The sequence below is a fragment of the Anguilla rostrata genome, chromosome 7 (assembly GCF_018555375.3).
Source record: "Anguilla rostrata isolate EN2019 chromosome 7, ASM1855537v3, whole genome shotgun sequence".
NCBI lineage: Eukaryota > Metazoa > Chordata > Actinopteri > Anguilliformes > Anguillidae > Anguilla > Anguilla rostrata.
The window spans coordinates 28,239,012-28,258,012 of NC_057939.1; the positions used below are offsets into that span (position 1 = coordinate 28,239,012).

The window sequence follows — 19,001 nt, forward strand, 5'->3', positions numbered from 1 at the left end:
CAAGACGTTGACAGGCTATAACCAAAAGTAGGCTACTGCGCCGCATAACATACAAGTTTGATTTGAAGTTATTATGAAAATAAATTGGTTTGCCGCTGCATATTTTCAAACATGGCGGGTAATGGCGGAAAATAAATACAACACAAATGCTACGAGTACTCGACCAATCAGAAATGTTCAGCGCTGCAAGCTCCACCCAAAAGGTTCCTGTACTTTCGGAAAGTACTACCCCCCGAGCAGGAACGTTTTGGGGGGTAAAACAAAGCCCCCAGAACTAAATTTAGACCCTAGTTCCTGCGGTGGAAACGCGGCTTAAGTTAACTACTCAAGAATTTTATGTCAGGCCTGCAGGTTATTTGCCAAAAACACCAGATGGTCCATTTGCGAGGCCAGTGCTGATATACTTTTCATTCACTATGCTCCCAGCGGTGGAGAAGACACCAAGGATGAAGTGCCCTGATCGTCAACCTGACCCAGCGACTTCCGCTTTCAACCGAGAATGCGAGATTTATTTTTGTTTGAACACAACCGAGGTTGAAAGTAAGACAGCTGCACTAAAACTGCTGCAATTTTTTTTCACATTAATTTTTATGCTCGAATGTCTTTTTTTTTTTTTTTTTTTTTTGGTTTGTTTTTGTTTTTGTTTTTGCAATTCGAATAGTATTTCAATATCAAACCATCGTTACACAGCTCTAGCTCCCACACCCTTTGTCCAATTCATGCAGAACATTTTGCACATAATTTCTGGAGTAACCTATGCAATGCTCCACCTTTCAATTTTAAGTCTGCCATATTGGACTTTTTGCTAATTTGCATATTATGTGAAACAGTTTCTTCCCTAAGGCTTTTTTGTTTCTGCGCCAATTTGTATGATACTTTTAGAATATGTTCAGGTTACCTAAATACACTTGCCAACTGTAAACCAGCTTGTTGGCATAAACAGTGTAGCAACAATGGACCAATGAATTTGAGACTGGACATGGCTTCAGACAAAAATGGCTGTATCTCAGTTTTCATCAGATCTTCACAAGGCTTGGCAGACATGTTTTGTTCACACACTAAAATAGATTGCAAAATATGATTTGATTATATTATATAGCTCAAATGATATGATATATGAAAATAGGATATAAATTGGTGCGACAAATGCCAAAAATGTGTTTCTCCGTAATGGACTGACAAAATATCATGAATTATCATGTTGTAGAGCTAGTTGAGTTGTTTTACTCATTGTGCATCAGCGCTTGACTCTAGTTGGCCAGCATAAGACTCAACATATGACTCTGATTACTGCAACACATACAGTTCATGAACAGACTACAAGGAGCATGACCGTGAAGTAGTTTAAACTTCCATGTTTGCTGAACTGCATATGGATTACTGAACTGCGTATGGATCGCAGAAATGTATCGAGCTAGCACTTCTTAGTGTTCATGAGTGCAGGCCAGATGGAAATACTTGATATGAACCATCAGGAATGAGTGGACAGTCACAAAAACATGATATCCCATTAGCTAATGTAGCCAATGTTATCTATTTGATTTGTTTGCAAAAAAATCTCAGATATAAATAGCTAGCTGGCTGCTATGACATTGTGCTGCCTCTGTAATTTTGCTTGCTAGCTTGCCACTGTCCGGTAGCCATGTGTGTTTACCTGGCATAGGAAAATAAATAGCAAAGCAATGCTGGTATCGGTTACTTCAGCCGTGGATTTCTTTGGTTATGTTGGCTGAAGCTTTAGCTTTTGTGCACAGTTATTTAAGTCGCACACATAAAACAATTAATAGTTGGCTGTTTGAGAAGAGAGGAATGAAACTAATATAGTGCATCAAGAAAGTTGGGCCTTTGTTGTTAAATGTTGCTTTACACAGGCTCATCCATATGGCTATCTAAAACTGTTATATACTATCCAAAGCTCAATTTAGTTAGTTTCTCCTGAAACTGTTTGGCTTATAATCCAGTAACCTCAGAAGACAAACATTGCTGTTGCATATTATACAGCAGACTGTTCTGATTAATTAACAGCTTGTTAAATTCTTGGAATTAAGGTTGGAACAAACGTGCACACAATGGTCCCCCTGGACTGTGGTTGAGAGCAACTGCCTTATACAACATCCATTAGCTGTGTTCCCATTCATTGCATAATAGCCGTTGCATTCCATCAGATTTCAACAAATTTTTAAATCATCTGCATAGAATTTTTTTCATCCTATTTTTAGCTGACAATGATTTAATTCACATTTTTAACTTGACCATGATTTCAGAGCTTCATTCAATACTGTTGTACATCAGGCAGACTATAGCCTATAGAATGATCTTTTTTCAACTATAAAAACACCTTAAATGACATGCAATGCAAGAGGTGTCCAACCTCTTAAGGGCTGAGTGTCTGTGGCTGTTGTGGTTATTTCTGTGGGGAACCCTTAAAAGTGCCAAATTCTCGTGGCTGTATAGGTATGGGGCATGCCACCCCGCCAAGGTGTAACTTGGCGGGATGGCATACCTGCCATCCCAATTTATGTCATTAAATAAATTGTAAGAAATCGCTTGTGTACTACTGCGATAGAGCTGAAGCCCGTCTGACTGATCTTTCGTTTGTTTCTTTCAGTTCATTTGAAAGACTCAAATGAACGGGATGAAATGAATGTACTGATGACTCAAATGAACTGATTTTGCTGAATGTACTGACTCAAATGAAGAAAATGTACTGAAAGACTCAAATTAACTAAATGTTCTGAAAGACTCACATGACCAAAATGAACTGATTGTTCTGAATGTAGCCTACTGAAATATTAAAACAATTGAAACTAACAGAAAGATTTAACTAGTACAAAAACTCTGGAACAAAAACAGCCAGCAGCTGCGACATAAACGCAAACAGGAAATGCAATGCTTTGCGAAAGAAGTTTTTGAAAAATAGTGTCACTGGGATATTTATAATGACGTTAATGGCAATGTTGATGATAATTAGAACTTTTTGTAAGGGCATACTCGCTGCATTTTGTAAAAAATAAAATTAGCACATGGACCATTTCTCTATACAAAACCCGATGTATCTGTATAGCATTATATTAGTATGCTTGGGCTGAGAAATGGTGTTGCCCGTAATTATACAGTACAGACAGTACAGGCAGCCCATGGCAAGATCAACAAACAAAAAATAACAGCCAAGAAAAAAGAATAATAAGGAATTAAGAATAATATTAAAAACAAATAAGAACTGTAATAAAGAATGAGAACAATTTTTTTTAATTATATAAAAAATAAATAAATAGGAAAATAAATAAAATAAAATAACTAAACCCCTCTGGGGCTTCAGTTGGATAAACCAACTAATGTTGGCTACATATCTGTGGCATTCAGTCCGGCGGTGAACCGGATTGGTCTCGGCTGAGCCGGCTGGTGGAGAGCACACGCACCTGGGTTGCGTTAGCTATTCAGCCCAGGTGCTTAAAGGTGTGCCACAGTTCGGGGCTGAGACCGGGAGCTCACACCGAGAGCGTGCTTCTTTATTTGAGTTGCATTTAATTTCTTTTAACATAATGGGGAAAAGGACTGACAGGCTCCAGAGAGAATATTCCTATCACTGTACATCACATTTTGTGTCCAAATATGCTTGTCACAGATGCATTTTAGTATCATAACTTTGTAAACATAGAATAAAATTCTGAATCAATCAAATCACATCATTGTGTAAAGCAACTTTATGTAAACTTTCAATATCACACCAAGGAAAATATGTTCCAAGTGGACCCATCTAAATGCAATAATAATAATAACGTTATTATTATTATTAAAGTACTGAATATTACTCTAGCAATATTATTTCAATAGTAGGTATAACCTTTGACATGAACCCAGCTCAGGCATGGCAAAAACCAAGAAGCAGACCAAGGCAAAACCTAACGCAGGGTAAAATGCAACACAGACTTTTCAGATAGATGCATCAAGCTTGCCTTAACAACGTATAATTATTACGTATAACGCATAATTATCATCTCTTTGTCTCCAACGAACGACGGGAGAGTTCAATAAATATTTCGGGAGATATTGCCAGAAGTCTGTTTTGGCTATTTGCAAGTAAACTATTTTTTATCGGAAGTGTGATGGAAACAATCGTAACCCCCCCCCCCCCCCCTCCCCTGTCTGATGTCAGTCAGTCGACTATTCTTAAACCAACTGATTGGCTTTGTTCAACTCCCAATCTGAGTTGAATCTGCATTCACTTAACTTTAGGCAACGTGGTAACATGTGACATCAAATTTCATTGTGGTGTAATCATAGCCAAGGTTGTTTGTATGTAAAAATGATTCATCTATCGCTAGTTATATTTTCATAATTATGCAAAACACGAAAGCCAATAGTTATTTCCCTACCCTCCCCTATGTTCGGCAAAAGTGATTTATTATCAGCAGAACCAAACCGAAGCATCACGTAGGAGCCGGAGGCGCACTGCATTCTGGGAAAATAAATTGAACAAAAATTGACTCGAAAGTATGATTCATTTAGACAAACTGACTCAAACATACTGATTCATTTTAATGAAGCAAACTTCCCAACACTAGTTGTAACGCTGTGCAGTTCACCCAAATGAAGGCACAGCAGCTCTTTTGTATTTTTCAGACCTGGAAGGGTTTTTTTTCTTTTTTCTTAGGGATTTTAAAATCTTTGCACAGTTGTATGCAAATTCTTGCTCAATTGTGCATTTTTTTTGAAAAGACAGTACAGTAGGCCTATCGAATGTCTGAATTTCAGGCTATGTTTTAATTATGAATTCCGGCCTGGTTTGCTCCAAATGAGTCTTACATCTGTCTGTCAATTTATCGAGCCAGTAGCTAAGACTAATCTTTCAAAGAACCTCTTTTCCATCACTCCCCCTTCTGCTTGCACTGTAAAACACAAGTGCATAATGGGTGCTAGGCTGTGCACTCTGGAAGTTTGTCAAGATGTGCGCATGGAGAACATGTTAACTTTTCGGTTATTTAACCATCCGGTTAGCGTGGCTTATTAATTTGGTAATAATCACAGTTAACTTCTTTCTTTTTAGGCCCTAATACCAAGTTAGGGAATTTTGTTTAGTCATGTATAGGTTTTTGAGGCGTTTCTCTAGAAAGTCCAGGCCTGGCTTGATAAGCCTGTCAAGGGAGTATGGCGAAACTACAAATGAGGGAGACTATAGCTAGTAATGCCTTTGTTGACATGTTATTTCACAGTACTAACAGTGTTATACGATAAATTAATTACATTTTACACTAGCAGGTAAAGGGTTCGATGATAGGTTTACCTTATTGCTCTCTGCATCATGCAAAGCCAAGGTACATGCAATTTGGCTTGTATCTTATTGGTTTTATAATATGTTGTTTTTATAGTATACACATTTGCATATTGTAACAGTATGATTAAGAATAGGCAACAAAATCTTAAGGTGAATTGTCTATTTTGAAATGAAACCATTTAGTAAAAAAATGTTATGTGACCCAGTGAACAATACATGCTGAGAAGTTTCTGGGTGTACTTGGTGTAACCCTACCTGATAAATTGTACAAGAAAACTAGTGAATGTTCTAGTTAGCAGAAATGCCTGAACCCTTGTGTTTTGAGGTAAAACCAATCCCTCTGAATTAAAAAATTACATACCATTTAAGAGTACCTTTCTGTCTACTGTAAGAAACTACTGTACAAGCTCCTCATAAAATCGGTTAATCTTTGTTTCGCTCAGGTCAAGTCGTGAGCTGGGATGACAAGCTAGCCACATGGAAATGAATGATTATTTTACTGTGATATACCGAACATTTTTGAATGTATGAATTAGCGTGTGGACGTTTTTGTTCAGTTGTCAGTGTTCCATACAAGAAAGTGTTTCTGTATGCAGTGCAAAAGGGTGTGCAGGTAAACAAATAAGCAATTTTATGCATGACAGGAAAGAGATTGTTGTTGATTATTGTTGTTTGTGTGGCAATCCACATGTGGTTTATAAAAGTGAAAGCATCTGATGATTTTCAAACTCCAAAACGAAGTAGGGTGTGTTCAGTGATCTTGAAAATTGCTTACTACAGATACAAAATAGGCTGTAGCCTACTGTTACATTTGTATGACCCACACACAGCAAACATTAGGCTGAATTATAGCAATGGAGATAGCTAATTCGTGAGAGCAGGTACAGTCCTCAGCTGCGAGATGCGAGCTCTCTCTGAGTGGTGGGAGCTAGCTCCCACCTCGCAGCTCTCAGCTCGCAGCTCCTCATTCAAGAGCTCGCAGTACAGACGTAGTTAGACGTAGTCTAACACTCCTCAAAATGTATTGGCAGCAGTGTAACTAAAAAAATAAATAAGGGTCCGTGAAAGCGGTTTAAACGTTTATAATGTGAAATAAAATAAGTTTGTCCTAAGCGATTGATCCACACCAATGTAACTACTTCCACGCCGACCAGTCAAAGAGGCATACGCATGGTTTTGCATATAAATACAAATCGCAATCAGTATCTGCCTCTAAACATTTCTCTCAGGCACCTCTTGAAGACCACACTTTCTGACGGCCTAGCTGTCCCAATGAGTCAGAGATGGGTGGGTTCAAGTAGCATATATTTCGCAGATTTGTTAAATCCTGCCAAATGTCCAACATTTAACATTAAAATTATATATCAAAGATATAAGAGAAATATTTAATAGAGTGTTATATTTGTGTCATAAATTCAGAAATGGCATTTCATTTAAATATATAATGGTTTACAAAATATTTATTCAATTTTTAATCTAATAATTTTTCTCAGATTTAGATATATTATATATTTAGTATGACATTATATATTTATTTAAAATCAGAGATTTAACATATAAGTTATATATTTATAAACATCATTTATTTCAATAGATGTTTAATTTAAATGTGATTAAAAAAAAGTTATCCATTTATTTATGCAAGGGATAAATATATCTTAAATAAATAAATAATTCATCAGATTTAATTTATAAATCAAAGGCAGAAAGTGTTGCTTTTAATTATATAGTTTAAATATTAAATCTGACCATAAATAAATATATAACAACTTACTAAATATATGACTTATATCTAAATGTAAGACACATAAATGAATATTTGAAGAAAACATATTTATTTAGTGTATTTCTTATATCTGTTCTTCTAAATAAAGATTTAGTGACACATTATACATTTGAGTTAAATGTTGTGTCTGTATTAATGAAACAAATCTTTAGCTTGCAGTTAAATATTTAACTTATACAATAAATCTTTGTTCAGAAAGAAATATTTAACTTATATTTAAATCTTAGATGTGTACTTTGTTAATTTATTTCATTTGAATGTAGATTCCCATAGCAAATTGTTAAATGTGGCAAAGCGTAAAACCAACATTAGATTAGATTTAACTAAAATATTTAATCAAAAATCCAAGATTTAAGATTTAATATAAATATTTGTTTTTGAACTAAATATGCATTTTATCATTGAGGTTTAAGATTTAATGGAAATATTTCATTTAATTATTTAAATATTTCGAAAAACAGAGAGGAGCACGTCTTTTGGAAGTGAGTAAAATGCAACATTTTGCTCTTTGGTACAAGGGTGATGAAGTTGATGAAATAAGATAGCGACCAAGGCACTCTTGTTGTGAAAAAGTAAAAAGCCTTTATTGTATGGCTAATGCATAGCATACAATAAAGGCTTTTTACTTTTTCACAACAAGAGTGCCTTGGTTTTTAAATATTTATTTAGCAGTACATTATACATATATAGCTATATATTTAATTTGTCACTAAATATTTATTTTTATTGCATAGTTGATATCATTTAAATATTTAATCTTTGTTAAATATTTATTTTGTTACACTAATTTAATATATGATACAAATAAATAAATACCTTCTTTCATTGGTTAGATTTATAAATGAAATCTTCCTAAAGAAAGGTTTATTTATATTACCAGATTTCTAAATGTGAGAAAAAAAGGCCTGTGAACATGTTCCATTCGAGTTTACAAATGGCATCCCATACTCTGCTTCAATAAACACTGTGAACCGTATTTGTACCCTGTATAGTTTTTGAGATATAGAGCTTTGTATTAGTACTAGCACTAGTTAAAACAGGCAAGAATTTGCCTATTTTGCCCTTGGTAGGAAGGGCTTAATGTTATTTATAGCTCATTTGTTTAAATTATGAGGTTGTTTTTCTTCACTTCAGACTGGATTTCTTTATTTAAATGCAGATGAGGCAAGCAAGGATTGGAAAATGTTTCCAACTTTGCTTTCTGTCATTCACAGGTTAAAAAGTTAGTTTTCAATTTCTTGCAGTGATTTTTTTCATGTGGATGATGTATCTTTGGGGATGATGTAGTTTGTAGATAATGTGGGTCGGGTATGGTGTGGTTCTGTGCAGGGTTGATGTGGTTTGTGGATGATGTCATTTGGGTATGATGGGGGCTGTGGACGATGTGGTTTGGGTATGGTATAACTGTACAAAGATGATGTGGCTTGTGAATGGTGTGGCTTGTGGATGATGTGGTTTGGGTATGGTGTGACTTTGTGTAGGGATGATGTGGTCAGAGTGTAAGGAGCTGTGGACAGAGGGCCCCAGGGAGTACATCCTGCAGCTGTGGAATGTTCTGGACTTTGGCATGCTCTCCATATTCATCGCCGCCTTTACTGCCCGCTTCCTGGCCTTCCTCCAAGCCACCAAAGCCCAGCAATATGTGGATGAGAAGATCCATGCCAGCGACCTCTCCTTAGTGGCTCTACCCCCTGACATTGAGTACTTCACCTACGGTAAGAAGACCAGGAGGCCAGGCTGGTTTAAACTCTTAATAGTATATATAATTTAAAGACATTTTCAGTAGATGCTCTTTTCATGAAAGATAATACAGCCATGCAAATATTTGAAATGTTTTATGATCACACATACACATTAGAGGGTAATATTATGTGGGGCTGCACTGTGATATTTTTAAGCTTAATAGGAATAAATACCGTCATGGGGCATATAGGCAATCTTTTGTCTTTTTTTGTCTTTGATCATACAATGATGCAACATCTAAGCTTCAGAGGCCATGTGAAATGCTTCCGGGGGAAAAAAACATCACTGATAATGACTGGGTGCTGAATAGACAACCAATCAGCAGCAAGGCCCTGCAGCTTCCAAAGCAAATCACATGATCGCATATAAGCTCTATGAACTTGCTGCTGGTCTTATTTACACCCAATAGTTATCAGTGATTAAGTTTTAAAAAAAATTTAAATCTCATATAGCCCCAATTAGATGTGGGCATCTAAAAATAGCATTCTCTGAAATTATTGCTTTTATCAGTCACTGCACTTCTGTGACACCAATACCAATGTAAAACTCACACTTTGATGCAAAAAACCGGTCTTGACTGGGAAAACCACTAGAGATAACAAGAAATAACAAGGCAGTCCACTTCCCCAAAGGAGGGCTGAAATTGAAACCCCAGGCTGGTGATTATTGTATTTTATAATCCAATAACTGTCTGCGAAAAGTGAAACAACTGCTAATACTATAGTGATGGTATTAATATCACTAGAATCCTCCTGTAATCCCTAAGCAATCAATCTGGTCTTTGTAGACAGGCTAGCAAAAGTCATTATTCATTATGTGTTATTTCCATTAAGCTGAAAGTGTTTTCAGGGCCATTTGAAAATGAGCATTTCTATGTACGTAAATAGAATTTCAAACGTGAAGTGCCAGTTTTTAAAAAAAGCAATTTACCTTATTAACAGCAAAAAAATTATCTCAATCAGACATTTCAGTGCAGAGTAAATGACCTAAGAGCAAGCTACTACCTGAAATAATGGACCGTCTCTATGATCTACCCATCATGACTTTTAACCCTGCTTGGAAACCATGTATACTTTACAGTAACCTTACAGTGTTATCTTTTTCAAGGTCATTTACACGTAGTTAATTTCTTTCTTCCAGTTGAAATGATGTCTTAGCCATCCTGCTGCATACTCAGTTAATTTCACTTCGCATTTTTGCATTGTACAGGAGTGGAACCTTAGCGCATGCTTTATCAGTTATTTACCAGAGCTTTGTTTGTTTATCGGCAAATGCTTGCATAAAAACAATGCAACTACTATTGTCAATAGTTTATGATGTCATGGTTCTGTATTTTCTGTTTCTGTTTTTCCCCTTTTGGCACTTCACTTTTGTGTTTCAGTTCGTTCTCCCTCCCTGTGTTAATTGTATTATTGCTTTTAATTATTCTCTCATTGTTCCCACCTGTGTCTTGTTATCCCCTCCTTTTCTGGTTTGATTGTTCTTTGAGTTCACCTGTGTCTTGTTACTCTTGTCTATTTAAGTTCTTTGTTTCCTAACTTGGGTGCTGGTTCCTTGTGTGTGTTTCTGACTGCGTTTCATGTGTGTTTCTGCCTGCCTGTGTTTTTTACCTGCTTGTGTTTCTGCCTGCTTGTTTTCTGCCCTGCCTGTATTCTGCCTGCCTGTTTCTGTTCACTGTTTCTGTCCTTGTCATTTGTTTTTTTGTGTCAAGTTTTTTATAGTGTTTGAGTTTTTTGTTTTGCCCATCGTGCCCTCTTTTTGGTTCCCTGTTTTGTTTATTGTTAATAGTAAAGTCTTTGTTTAAACTTTCCTTTTGAGTTCCTGTGTTTTTTCCACTCCGCGTCTGGGTCCTACCCTCCCGTACGTGACATGATTTGATAGATCATGATGGTGCCGCGGATGGCTGCCTCGGTGTGTTGGTGCGCATTGTTTTGCCTTGTTTTGTTTGTAAATTCAGTGTTTTGCGATAGCATCCGGAACTCTTTCACCAGGGAAGAGCTCATGAATATCAGGGTAACAACTCCTGTGGATTTATTTCCCAACTTTCTCATCACATCTGCGGAATTACTGGTCACTTTTGTCAAAGGTACGCTCACCCTTGTTCACGCAGTGAAACGCCGGAGGAGAGGGAAACGTGCCGGTGCGCTCGTGCGTCTCCGCAGACGCGGTCTACGCACTCCGTTACCGGGAATATTTCTATCTAACGTGCGATCACTGTGCAATAAACTGGACGAACTCCAGCTACTGGTGGAGAAAAACAGAGACTTTTCAACATCTTCCGTTTTGTGCTTCACGGAAACTTGGCTGTGTGGATCGATACCGGACTCTGCGCTGCAGCTGGCAGGCTTTCAGCTATTCAGAGCGGATCGCGACACAGAGCGCTCCGGCAAAATGAAAGGTGGAGGTATTTGTTTTTATACAAACAGTGGCTGGTGTAAAGATGTTACAGTGATTATGCAGCACTGTTCTCCTGTTCTGGAAACTTTTTTCATCAACTGCAAACCCTTCTACTCCCCCCGCGAGTTCGCTTCATTCATTCTGGTCGGTGTTTACATTCCACCGCAAGCCCTCGTGCAGGAGGCACAGCGTATGCTCGCCGACCAGATACTGTGTGTGGAGCGGACAAACCCGGACTCTTTCGTTATCGTCCTCGGCGACTTTAACAAAGGGAATCTCAGCCACGAACTGCCTAAATAGCTTCTGTGAGGACAGCTGTGTACCATCACGCACCAGGGTTATCTACAACAACGACAAACCCTGGTTTATAGCTAAACTCAGACAGCTAAGGCTGGCAAAGGAGGAAGCATTTAGGAGTGGGGACAAGGACCGGTTTAAAGAGTCTAAATACAGGTTTAGCAAGGCGGTGAGAGATGCTAAATGACTGTACTCTGAGAAACTCCAACAGCAGTTCTCAGAAAACAACTCGGCCTCTGTCTGGAAGGGCCTCAGACAGATCACCAACTACAAAGTGAAAGCCCCCCACTCCACTAATGACTTGCGCCTGGCCAACGACCTGAATGAGTTCTACTGCCGATTTGAAAGACAATGGGACAGTCCTGACACCATCCCCCGTGACCCCATTCACCAGCTCCAGACCACCAGCTCCTCCTCCCCCATCTCAGCAGGAGTCCGGGCCTCTCTACAATCACCCACCTCAGAGGCCCCCTCCCCCTCCCCTATCACAATGACGACTCTCTCCCTCCTGAAGAGGGACGTTAACCGACTATTCAAGAGACAGAACCCCCGCAAAGCAGCTGGACCAGACTCTGTCTCTCCCTCCACCCTGAAGCACTGTGCCGATCAGCTGTCTCCGGTGTTCACAGACATTTTTAACACCTCACTGGAGACATGCCACGTACCAGCCTGCTTCAAGACCTCTACCATTATCCCCGTCCCCAAAAAAACAAGGACCGCAGGACTCAATGACTACAGGCCCGTCGCCCTGACCTCTGTGGTAATGAAGTCTTTTGAGCGCCTTGTACTGTCCCACCTCAAAACCATCACAGACCCACTCCTGGACCCCCTGCAGTTCGCATACAGAGCCAACAGGTCTGTGGACGATGCTGTAAACATGGCCCTCCACTTCATCCTCCAGCACCTGGACACTGCAGGAACCTATGTCAGGATCCTGTTTGTGGACTTCAGCTCCGCCTTCAATACCATCATCCCGGCTCTACTACAGGACAAGCTCTCCCAGCTGCACGTGCCTGACTGCACCTGCAGGTGGATCACCGACTTCCTGTCTGACAGGAAGCAGCACGTGAAGCTGGGGAAACACGTCTCCGACTCCCGGACCATCAGCACCGGCTCCCCTCAAGGCTGCGTCCTTTCTCCTCTACTCTTCTCCCTGTATACCAATAGCTGCACCTCCAGTCATCAGTCAGTCAAGCTCCTGAAGTTTGCAGACGACACCACTCTCATTGGACTCATCTCTGGTGGGGATGAGTCCGCCTACAGGAGAGAGATTGAACATCTGGTGTCCTGGTGCAGCCATAACAACCTGGAGCTCAACGCCCTAAAGACAGTAGAGATGGTTGTGGACTTCAGAAGGAACGCAGCCCCACCCGCCCCCATCACCCTGCATGACTCCCCAGTCGACACTGTGGAGTCCTTCTGCTTCCTGGGCACCATCATCACCCAGGACCTCAAGTGGGAGCTGAACATCACCTCCCTCACCAAGAAGGCTCAGCAGAGGATGTACTTCCTGCGGCAGCTGAAGAAGTTCAACCTGCCAATGACAATGATGGTGCACTTCTACACTGCCATCATTGAGTCCATCCTCACCTCCTCCATCACCATCTGGTACGCTGCTGCCACTGCCAAGGACAAGGGCAGACTGCAGCGTATCATTCGCGCCGCTGAGAGGGTGATTGGCTGCAATCTGCCATCCCTCCAGGACCTGCACACCTCCAGGGCCCTGAGGTGGGCAGGAAAGATTGTGGCCGACCCCTCCCACCCTGGACGCAAACTCTTGCAAACACTCCCCTCCGGCAGGAGGCTGCGGTCCATCAGGACCAAAACCTCACGTCATTTTTCCCGACTGCGGCTGGCCTCATCAACAAGGCCCGGGACCCCCACTGATACCACTGACACTGTACTGTTATCCTGACCCCCACGGACACCAACAGACAGCACCTGTACTTAAAATCACTTTATCCCCTTGCACTATTGTTATTGTTTTGCACTATGTTTATGTTATGTTATGTTATGTCTGTTATGTTTTTTACTGCACTATGTTCACCTTACTCTATTTATCTTATCTTATTTTATGTTCACTGTTACGCACCACCTGACCAAAACAAATTCCTTGTATGTGTAAACCTACTTGGCAATAAACCCGATTCTGATTCTGATTCTGATTCTGATTTGATTTTATATTTCTGCAAGGACCTTGTGGGCTCTCACCCTGTTGTGATCTGCATGAGAAATGTATTTGTGTCTGCGCATGAGGCTGTTGGTGAAAGACATTTTCATGAAAGTTCACTCAATTCACACTTCCCTATGAAGTTTGTTAGCTTTGATAATGAATAAAGGCAGTGCTGGGACGCTGTGCCTTGTTTCCTCCATATGCAAATTACAGCAGCCTACTCACTGCTTACAAGCCTGAATTACAGTAAGCCGGACAGCTGAGTGTGGGTTAGAGCAATGTTTTTCAACCTTTTTTGTGCCACGGCACATTTTTGACATTGAAAAAATCCCACGGCACACCCCCATCCCAACTGTTACAAAAATAAACTTAGTAGCATCAGTATGTAATTATTATAAGGACTTATATAGTTATACTTGTAGAATCAGATTCTACTGGTGGCTGCTGGTGTTCCGACTTGCGCGATCCCAAACATTTCCAATAACTGGCGGAGAGGTTTACAGTTCCAAAAAAATCTACATTTAATGACAAAAGATAGATGAAAGCATTTACAATATTCAAACCATCTTATTATCAAACGAAATACTCAAATTCAAACTAATCGGTTGGCGTTTACCCGTTCAAAAAAAAAAAAAAAAAAAACACACATTGCTGTGGTCTCTCCCGCTTGCTACAGAATCAGACAAAGGCAGCCGCACCTGAATTAAAAGGACTCTCTTTAGCAGCCATCAAGTGCTACACAGGGCTATGTCACTAAATAATAATAATCATCGTAAAACAATAAATAAAATAACAAAAATATATAATATTTGTGTGCATTTACATTTTTCTTTCTTTCTTTTTATTTATTTATTTCGCCTCTAACAATACTCACTCAGTGCGAAACCTGGCCCTGTTTAGATGAACACAAAGATGACGAAAGGCACACACGGAGCTCTTCCTCAACTGCTCTCAATCTCTCTCTGTTCTTAGTTTTTATGGCAGTTAGGCTTGAAAAGGGCTCTGCCACGGTGTGTGGCTTTTTAGATTTGGCCATGAGTTCAGCTACTAGGTAGCTAGCTTCAAGAGCTCTATCAGACACCTTTGTGGCCTTTCTCATCAAAGTTGCCTGTTTCTCAGTTTGACCACGCAGACGAACGAAATAGTCTGTGTTCTTGTTTTGGAGTGATGGGTGTTTCCTTTGCAGGTGGCGTTTAAGCTTGCTGTTGGATACTGTTGGATAGCTTTTCCCCACATACTAAGCACAACGGAGTCGGTGCAGCAGGATCCCCGGTGAACGTAAATCCAAACAACAAATAACTGTCACTGTATTGCCGCAAGCTCACCGTTTTTGCTTTGTTTTGACCCCCGCTCGTAGTGGGCTCTTCATCTGGGTCAGGTCTGGAAGGACTTTGATCAGGAGGATCAAGTCCAGAATCTGTATTTTTCCTCTTGAAATATTTTTCCATCTTTGTTGTTAGCGTTGTCACTTGTTCTAACCGCTGCAACCTGCATCTCTTTCTCTTATTGTTTGAAATCAACAAGGTCATTAATAGGCTAATAATCACGCTACCGCTACCCACAGGCATTTAAGAGTATAGCTCAACCATAGACGCTCAACAAGCGCTGTTTGAAATCAATTCTTTGGCGCAAATTATGATTCATTTTTCACATGACAAGTCATGTGTGTTGTGTGTAGTGTTATGTGTAGTTTTTTTTTGGCTGTAGTAATAATTAAAAAAATAAATAAAACAACATTTTTCTGGACCAATTAAGTGAAATTGGACAATTTGATCTGACGATCTCTCACGTCACAGTAGTGTGCCGTGGCACAGTGGTTGAAAAACATTGGGTTAGAGGACGCAAGGTAAAACCAAGTGGTTTGATTGTTTCTAAGTGAATTTAGTTTGTGCGATAAGTAACCATTTTGAATACATTTTGTACAGATGCTCTTCAAAAGGACACCATTTGACTGAAATGCTGGGCTTAGTCAAGAGTGAGAATGGATAAATAAAGAATACTTGTTTTGTGGGGTTCCAGAGGGTACTACCTTCAATGGAATTAGCATCTGGAAGTGGAATATGACTGGGAAAAAAGTGTGTCAAATTTCACTGCATTGTTCAATCCACTCCAGACTTTTGTCCTAGTGTTGCATACATCCTGGGGTAAGATTTGAAAAAGAAATCTGGTTTCATGCAGTATCAGAAGTACACGTAATCACTACTGAATAAAGAAAATACGAAACAATTTTTGGATTTCTTGTTTTTCAGAATAAATTTGTCTTGTATGCTTACAGAATGATACTCCCATGTGATCAGGGGATTTTGGTACAAATGTGCTCTTTATTTAAAGCTTTTAACCATGTCTGTACCATATATCATCTTGGAGATAATGTGGTTTATTTAGGACAGGGGGATTTTTACAAAAAGCCCTGGATTTTAAATGGGGTTCAAGGGGTTAAAGAAAAAAAGCCAGAAGATCGCCTGTATGGTCCATAGAGGTGGTTATTCTTATCAGGCTTAAAAATATTGCAAATCGATATATCGTGCAGCCCTAGTAGTATAGCACTGTATAATGGTAAAGGAAATACACCTGTAACTTCCAGGTTTTCTAAATTACTTGAACCTGACCTGCTGGCACTTTCTTCTCTTTCTGTGTCCTCTAGCGAGGGATAAATGGCTGCCCTCAGACCCACAGCTGATCTCGGAGGGTCTGTACGCCATCGCTGTGGTACTGAGCTTCGCACGTATTGCCTACATCCTGCCAGCCAATGAGAGCTTCGGTCCCCTGCAGATCTCTCTGGGCCGAACTGTCAAGGACATCTTCAAGTTCATGGTGCTCTTCATCATGGTGTTCCTTGCCTTCATGATCGGCATGTTCATATTGTACTCATACTACCTGGGAGCCAAGGTGAACCCCGCATTCACCACGTGAGTGCACCTCCTGCTGGACAATACCCCACAACAATTATGTATGTTTTTTTTTTTTTTTTACCAATAAAATCTCCTGTCCTGTTCAAAAGTAAGATATTGAATAAAACTTAAAGGCCAGACCCCAGGGAAACAGGCTTGTATCTCAGAGATTGCAGTTTCTTTTGTAAAAATGTTCAATTGCTATACAGGCATTATTTAACTTTAATATATATACAATATACAATTATACATATACAATTCTGTACATTTTTATGTTACTTAAAATGTAAGCTGTAAGTCAAAAGTGTGTATGCAGATAATACCCAAATAAGTGAATAAGGGCACAATACCTGAATAACTTTAGTATGATATCTACTAGTATAATGTAATGTAATATTAAATAATTCAATTCCCTCAAAGGGAATTGATAGGCAAGCCATCCATTTTGTAATCACTGCCTGTTTTGAGTGTTCCTTCTCTCTGTAAAACCACTGAGAAATTGACACTGGTTGAGCAACTGCTGAGTATCTCTGTAGTAATATCCTAAGAATCAAATGATCACCTTGATTCTGTTCAGCTCTCAGAAAATAACACCTGTAATGTGTAAATTGGATGTAAAGGTGGTCTCTAGCCACTTTGTGAAGGAGTTCTTCAGGTGAAAATAAACCTATTTAACAGCCAGTGAGATATTAATTTGAAGTCCCTTGTAACAGGTGGACTTGAGTAATGCTTTTTTATTAAGTGTCTCTCGAATACCAAACAGAAGACAGGAACACTGCACTTTCTCCTGAAATCTTTCTCCTGATTTTTGTCCTCACAGATGGCGGACATTTCCTGGCCATTAATTTGCATAGTGTTTAAAACAGGCATGTCAAACTCAGTTTGGCTCTGGGGCCGGATCCAGACTTTCTGTTCTCGGGTGGGCCGGATCAGTAAAAGAATGTCAACTCCAAATATTTAGCTTTGTTTTTCAGTACTATGCTTTATCATTCAGCCTACATTTGTAGCCTACCCTACATATTATAATCACGGATGACAAGGGATCTTTTCTAAGCACAACACATTTATTCACCAACAATGGAAAAAAAAAATGATTTCATGTTAGGCGGTGAATGTGTTAACAACTGGTTTATTTTAACAGTTAAGTGAATGCAGTTTTACACCTGAACCAACTCACCACACTAAACAAACTCAAGTGGGAGCTATGAAAAAAATATTTTCGCCTTAATTGTCATACTGCTTTGAAATAAATAAAAAAAGAAATACAAAATAAAAGTTATAGCCGTGCATGGGCAATAAGATTAGACTACATCAGATCAAACTACTAGGCTGGGCCTACTGAAGCTGAGAATATACTGCACAATATTAATTGTCTTTAATATGAAACCAGATTAATCTTATTTTTAATGATCTGTATTCATGAGTGCAAACAAATTTCGTGTCATCACACTTTTTTCTCTCTTACTGCACTCCTGCAGTCTACTTGCTGCTGCTGGCTCCTGAAACTTGGGATCTTTTTGCCTTCACAAGTGTATCGATATTAGGTGTCAAATCCTGAGTAGCAGCACATTTAACAATGTCATTCAAGTGTTTATTTGTTAACCTTGAGCGCTGCTTTGTTTTATTATTGTTCATTACGGAGAACACCTGTTCACAAAGATAAGTAGTCCCAAACATGGATAGAACCTTTGCAGCCATGGCTGTTATTTTGGGGTAACCTGGCACGAGATATTGATAAAACGTATCCAATCCCACGGACCCAAATTTATCCTTCATAGCGGAATCGCACTGCAAGTCAATAAGCTCGAGTTGAATGTCAGCTGGCATATCAGAAGGCTTCACTGTAAATGGCGAGCGAAAAAAGCCAAATTTGTTCTCAAGTTCACTGAATACCTGAAACCTCTGCTCAAACTCTCGCAGCAAATCTGTTATGTTGTCTTTATATTTTTCCAAATCATTATCGGGACGGTCTGGTGCCTCCGGACGCACAGCTGTGAGACAAGAGAAATGCGCGGTGTCACCGTTGGATAGCTGCGTCTCCCACAGTGACAGTTTCATCTTGAACGCACTTATGCTGTCGTAATATTGAGTGACAACTCTGTTACGGCCCTGCAATGTAGTGTTAAGTGTATTCAAGTGTTGTGTAATATCAACCATAAACGCAAGATCCTGCACCCATTCCTTGCATTTAAGTTCCTTTACTGGGCGTCCCTTCTTCTCCATGAACTGTCTAATTTCCCCTCGTAGCTCAAAGAAGCACTCCGTGTCCACTTTTCTTTTTTTGACAGTGCCATTTTGGGAAGGGTGTGTTGACCGATAACTTGTTTAGTAGTGGTGAATTGTGAAGCAATTAGTACTAACTCGTGTCAATGCCGCATGCTGGACGTGAGCTCTTTTACACATTTACTGCCCTCCCGCGGCCGGAGGGAGCATTTGGTT

At 39.5% G+C, this 19,001-nt stretch overlaps 1 protein-coding gene across 2 annotated transcripts in view; it reads left to right on the top strand.

The window, feature by feature from the left end:
• The window catches only part of trpc7b (transient receptor potential cation channel, subfamily C, member 7b), an 83,226-nt gene that overhangs the window by 53,477 nt on the left and 10,748 nt on the right, over nucleotides 1-19,001 (top strand). Inside the window, exons 6-7 of one of the 2 annotated variants that reach the window (XM_064341922.1) lie at nucleotides 8,543-8,776; nucleotides 16,316-16,580. In XM_064341922.1, coding sequence (XP_064197992.1) covers nucleotides 8,543-8,776; nucleotides 16,316-16,580 — 499 coding nt within the window. The remainder of the gene's footprint in view (nucleotides 1-8,542; nucleotides 8,777-16,315; nucleotides 16,581-19,001) is intronic. The other variant, XM_064341921.1, reaches the window with a different exon arrangement.